The 5,461-nt window shown below is 34.9% G+C and overlaps 1 protein-coding gene across 1 annotated transcript; it reads right to left on the reverse strand.

Annotated features, from left to right (window-relative positions):
- Positions 1–2,883: 2,883 nt before the first annotated feature.
- Positions 2,884–5,132, reverse strand: LOC136987832 (cytochrome c oxidase assembly factor 5). Its single transcript, XM_067285576.1, has 3 exons — positions 4,938–5,132; positions 3,076–3,177; positions 2,884–2,999 (listed from the first exon to the last, which is right to left on the reverse strand). Exons 1-3 carry the CDS (start codon positions 5,040–5,042, stop codon positions 2,958–2,960), a joined length of 249 nt encoding a protein of 82 aa, XP_067141677.1. The 5' UTR covers positions 5,043–5,132; the 3' UTR covers positions 2,884–2,957.
- Between the last annotated feature and the right edge of the window lie 329 nt (positions 5,133–5,461).

A 5,461-nucleotide genomic window follows, 5' to 3' on the forward strand; every position in this document is an offset into this window, starting at 1 on the left:
ATAATTAAATATAACTTTGTGAAGAAACGTACATAAAAATAACAAAATATTCTTTACTTTTTAAATCTTAAATCAATCCACTTAGTGAAATACTGTAGCTCCCTACGAGTGGCTAATGAATGGAATCGGAGACGGTCCAGGAAGGTGTGTCGTGCCAAATCCCGAGGGTGCCGATACCGGTCAATGTCAAATGCCTCTTTTGTTCGCGTCACTAGTATATATCAAAGGACGCGACAGGGTTGTTGTAGATTTTAAACGTTTCTCACCGTAGCTGTAAAAATCTAAATATGTTAAACTTAACAGATTGTCTGTCGTTCGTTTTCTAACTAATTCGTTTTAGGACCAAGTGTCCACGGAAATTTCCAAAATTTACAACTTTTCGGTCACTCTCATTGAACTGGAAAAATTTCTGTCTTTATTACATCTAATTTTACGAAGAGATCAGACCCCACTGTACTCGGCAAGAGATTGGTTCGGTTAAGCTTCTGTTTAAGTAAAATTTCGGCTCTTTCATCGAGGTTTTATTTATGTTTCTAATTCCCTAATCGCTTAATTATTTAACTACTTCTTAAATAGAAATAAGTCGAAACCGGTTACTTCGTACTCGAATGTCTGTAGTCTTGGGAAAGAAGTGGAAAGAAATTTTTATGACAACCGATACATAAATCGTAAATTTAAGGAAAATAAATTCTAGAGCTTTTTTTGTACCATTGTACGTCTCATTCATTAAATTTGGTTGTAAATGATGCAGCCAAAGTAACAGTTAATTTTTTATCACTGTACTAGAATTGTACACGTTTTTTCTGCATCCCCTTACAGATGGGACATACTAAATCGTAATATCACCGGTTTAACATCGAAATCCGTAAGTAATATAAGATGGGAGAGCAGAATAAACGCGGAATAAATGTATCAAATATTTTAATGAATTTTTTTAAAACTCCTGTCAACTATACAGAACTATCATAAAAACATGCCAGTACATTCCTATCAGTTGGGTTAAGTTATAAATCTAGTCTAGGGTGAGCAACCGTTTTTATAACATGGGCCAGAATAAATTTTACGTTGTTTCCACGGGCCGTAGTAGTCAATTGACGCCTTCTTGTGACTCGTAATTTTTTTAGTCTGCAAATATGAAATAAATAAATAAAAAGTTAATTACTACATTTATTTCTCTTATCGTTTTCGAAAATTACAAAGAATTGGAAAAATAACTATTAATTAGTTATTTTTCGAATTTAATAATCTATTAAAGATCTCGCGGGCCGGATAGAAACTTTTCGCTAGCCGTAGCTGGCCCGCGGGCTGGGGGTTCCCCGCCGTTGATCTAGTCTGCTCGTGATTCACATAATCGGGCGAGGGTGGCCGAATATCTAGCAGGCGGCTAACAGCCCACAACCGCTCCGGGATATAAAGTCGGACTCTTTACGCGTGTGTCGCTTCTACCAGCTAAACCGGGTGAGGTTGGTGCACTGTAAACCGCATGTGCTAATGCCTATATAATCTGGCTGATTAGAAACTGATTCGGTTTCGACATTCCTTCCGCCACTGAACTATTCGAATAGTGGCCGGATGGCCGAGCGGTCAAGGTGGCAGCCTACCGCTCTGGGGGACCCGGGATCGAATCCGAGCGCGTCGAATAATCGCCAGGAATTTTTCGGGGGGTGGTCCGTTCGGATATGTCGGGCCCCGTCCCTCACCACCCGGTCGCCCCATTGTGGGCCTGGCCGAACCCATAATGGGCCTACTAAAAGAGGCCCTCTTAGTGCCCACAGGGCGGAAAGAGCTAAAAAAAAAAAAACTATTCGAATATACAGTAGCAATCTTATCGTTTTTTTCACATGTAATATAGAAATTTGTAAAAGATACATAATGCAGTTATAATAAAATATTCATTTTAATTAATTCAAAGTACGTTAAAATATGAAAATTTATATTTTATAAAATACAAGGGAAGGTCATTGGAAGGTGGAATCGGCGCTTCCATCGCTTCCAATGACGGCACGCCACTGTTCTATTGTAGAAAGTATGTTATTAAATGGTAACACACAGTACTTTCCAGGATTATAGGGTGATCTAATTCTCTCTTCTGTTTAACTTTTACATATACAATATTAATAAATCTTTTACTAGAGACAAAGATGGGATTAAACTTTGATGTTATACATTCAGTTCAATATGCTGATGATATGATACTGGCATCTGCTTTACAGAGAAAACTATTAGTCAGAAATAATAATGTATGAAAATAAATCCTGATAAATCTAAAATATTATTTAGAAAAGGTGGTAATTATCCAGCAAATAAACTAGTTTTTATTTACTAGGAAAGAAATTAAAAATAATGAATGAATATAAATACAGCAAGTACTCTATTAATAAGTTCTTGGAAACTGTGACATTAAATGAAACACACAATGAAACTAATTTTACCATAAACTAAATGATATATAATTTGGTTAATATTTGTTTATTGGACCATGTTTGCAACCTCCATTTGTTTCCCATCTCATAGAATCAATTTTACTGTTTATAAAGAAAATTCAACAATATAATTGTAAATGATCACAGGTGTACTTGTATCATTTCTCATGAACATTATAAAAAAATAATGTTAAGTGTGGACCTGATGTACTGTATCACCACTGTCAACCTGTAAATGTATAATGAGGGAGTCAGACCAATGATAATGAGTCATAATTGGAGCAGATATAAAAATAAGGTGTACCTATTGTGTAAGTAACACTAAATTGAAGTACTGTATGTATATATTCTGTTATAAATTATGAAAACTTAAATTACTTACTTACTTACTTTAATTACTAAACTTAAACTTAAATTAAAAATCTCTTATGAAAAATAATAATAATTTTATTACACTAAATTTTCTTTTATAAATTTATTAATTCATTATTTTACACGCTCGAATAAAAATATTTCTAGTTTTCTATTCATTATTTAATAACCTCTCCTTCCTCTGAATCTCTGACGAGTATCAAGCTGAAAATAAAAACAAATATATATTCAATAAAGATTAAAATATAAATATTTAAATTTAATAAAATTATATTTTTACCAAAGAACGTTTGCATTCAAAGAATCCATTTCTTAAAACATAACAACGTTCAGGAATACTTGCATCTTGACTCAATAAACATTCCTTAGGTGATTTTTTATGCTGAAGAGAAAAGAATATAAAATAATAAGTATTATAATTGAATAAAAATAGTTTTAATGATAATTGATACATATCATCTTTGTGTCAAAGTAGATTAACTACATGATAAACAAAAGGTATGATTCTATATACAGACACAAACCATAAGTGAATAGACACCCTTATTTTCAGACACAGTCATTTATTTCATGGTATCCAAGTATACAAATGCCGCATTAAAACCACACTTGGACACGGAATCGACAAGTTCTGCTAAATTGGTCGACTCGGCGTGCAAACAATCCACGGAAGCAGGTTTTCACGAATGTTGTCAAATTGCACGATCCAAGAGATTCCAGACATGTTTGATGGGGACACAAGTCCCATCCAATTCCAGGTGTTTTCGGCAATGTGACGAGGCACTCCGTGGCCCACGAAGAGTGAACGTTTTGTCTATCGGCCCACTGGTAAATTCGGAAGACCCTTCTCTAATACGGAAATATATTTTTCACAGTTAATATTGCCTCGTGCATTTGTTGACATTCGGGGTGTCCATTTACTTATGGGTTGTCTCTGTAGTTTGTGTTATGGATGGCTTATGGAAATTTGAATTTCTTTTAATTTTGATATCTTTTTTTATAAGTTATATATGTATTTTTAGAGTTTTTTGATGAATAACATTATTTATTGATAAAGCATTGTTCATACATTTATATTAAAATTTTTAATAAATTGCTATAAACTATCTATTCAATTTAAAAACGCTAAGTATGTTTTTAAGAGTTAAGAAATTTGCGTAATTGGTGACATTCACAATTCAAGTTACACTCTTGCTTTAGGTATAATTTTTTGCAATGGAGAGCGCATGTAAAAGAATAGAATATAATTAGTACGAACGGATTAATTTAAGGTGCAACTATGCAGATGCGAGCGAGCGAGAATATGTGGCAAGAGGTGATGACATTTTACGCTCTCGTCCCTGTCGTAATAAATGAGAGAGTTTATTATCCTGGGAGAGATGCTTGGGTGCAAGTTTACCATTGAGCCAGCACCATTTTCACACACAGTTTGATTGGTAAGATGTGGACTGCAAACAAGGGCATTTTGAACAGAAAAGTCAATGGAATTGTACTCATACATACAACTCGAAAACTGAAATGCCTCTAAAAGTCCATTTTTATTGGAAACCAGTACTGCTCATTCCCCACATTCTGCATCGGTCCGGGCTTGTTAGCGCTCACCTCGACCGATGCTCCGCACGCAGTTGTGCATTTTGGCGCTTGCCATCGCTCGCACCTCGGCACCCAAGTGGCGGCAAGTCCCCCGACCCTCTAAAACCGTATCTTGTAGGCTAAATAGTTAAATGCAATAGTCTTAGAAGATGACACGACACCCAATTACGTACGTCCAGAAGTAGGCCAGGAGAGCCATATCTCGCGAAGGGTTACGTTTAGAGGTACGGACGCTTTGACTTTTTTGCTCCCATGGATACAGTCTACGTCTCCGGTACGGTCCAACCGTCTCGTTCGGAGGCGTAATTGCGGAGAGTTTAAATTATTCTTTAAATACGGTTTTCTTAAGTTAAAACTGAAATGCATTTAAATGTTACTGTAATTTAGAATTCTGAATAAAATCAATCAGAAGTAATTCTATGCCTTAATATGAGAATCACGTGGATAGAAATATCAGCTGATCTTCGTTATGTTTACATATTTTTAAGCTCTGGCATCAAGTAAATGCATGGTTAAGCTTTAGAAAATGAATAATAATAAAATAATTACAATCCGGACGCAGTCTGTAGCAAGAAGACATTCCCTTAGATCTTCTCTAAGCCCTTTACAAGACACTCCAGATTCGACGTCTTCCTTCTCGTAATAATGAGGCATGTTTAGAAGCGATTACAAACAGTGCTGCCACCTAGTCCACAATATCCGGTTCAAGGATAACAAATTTCTCCCCAATTGTCTCCAAAGAAATCCGTGTATATATCCTTAAATCTCTACATCATTCCGTCACAAATAATTCAATTTTTAAAAAATTTTATGTAGCGCTTTTCCTTTATTTTAGAGAAAAGGAAGAATTTTTCCCTTTATTTCGTAAAGTATCTGAAAATACCCGAGAAAAATTTCTTGTAACCAGGGAAATTTCCCTCCAAGTGGTAGCACGATTGCAAAAACAAAACATTATATCGCGCCACCAAGCGGAATGAAATTTATTATGTAAAATATTTAGAATTTTCCTTATTCGTGTAACGTAATGTTATAGTATAAAAAAAGAATTCTGGATTAAAAGAAACAGCTTTTTA

Source organism: Centruroides vittatus, unplaced genomic scaffold, assembly GCF_030686945.1.
Source record: "Centruroides vittatus isolate TY-2023 unplaced genomic scaffold, ASM3068694v2 scaffold_2802, whole genome shotgun sequence".
NCBI classification, from domain to species: Eukaryota; Metazoa; Arthropoda; class Arachnida; order Scorpiones; family Buthidae; genus Centruroides; species Centruroides vittatus.

What these genes read in the sequence shown, in the direction of transcription:
- LOC136987832 (XM_067285576.1), bottom strand. Translation starts at nt 5,042, where the DNA reads ATGCCTCATTATTACGAGAAGGAAGACGTCGAATCTGGAGTGTCTTGT. An exon ending in CTACAGACTGCGTCCGGATT is followed by an intron (nt 3,178 to 4,937) that starts GTAATTATTTTA and finishes TTTTCTCTTCAG; the next exon opens with CATAAAAAATCACCTAAGGA. An exon ending in TTGAATGCAAACGTTCTTTG is followed by an intron (nt 3,000 to 3,075) that starts GTAAAAATATAA and finishes TTTTATTTTCAG; the next exon opens with CTTGATACTCGTCAGAGATT.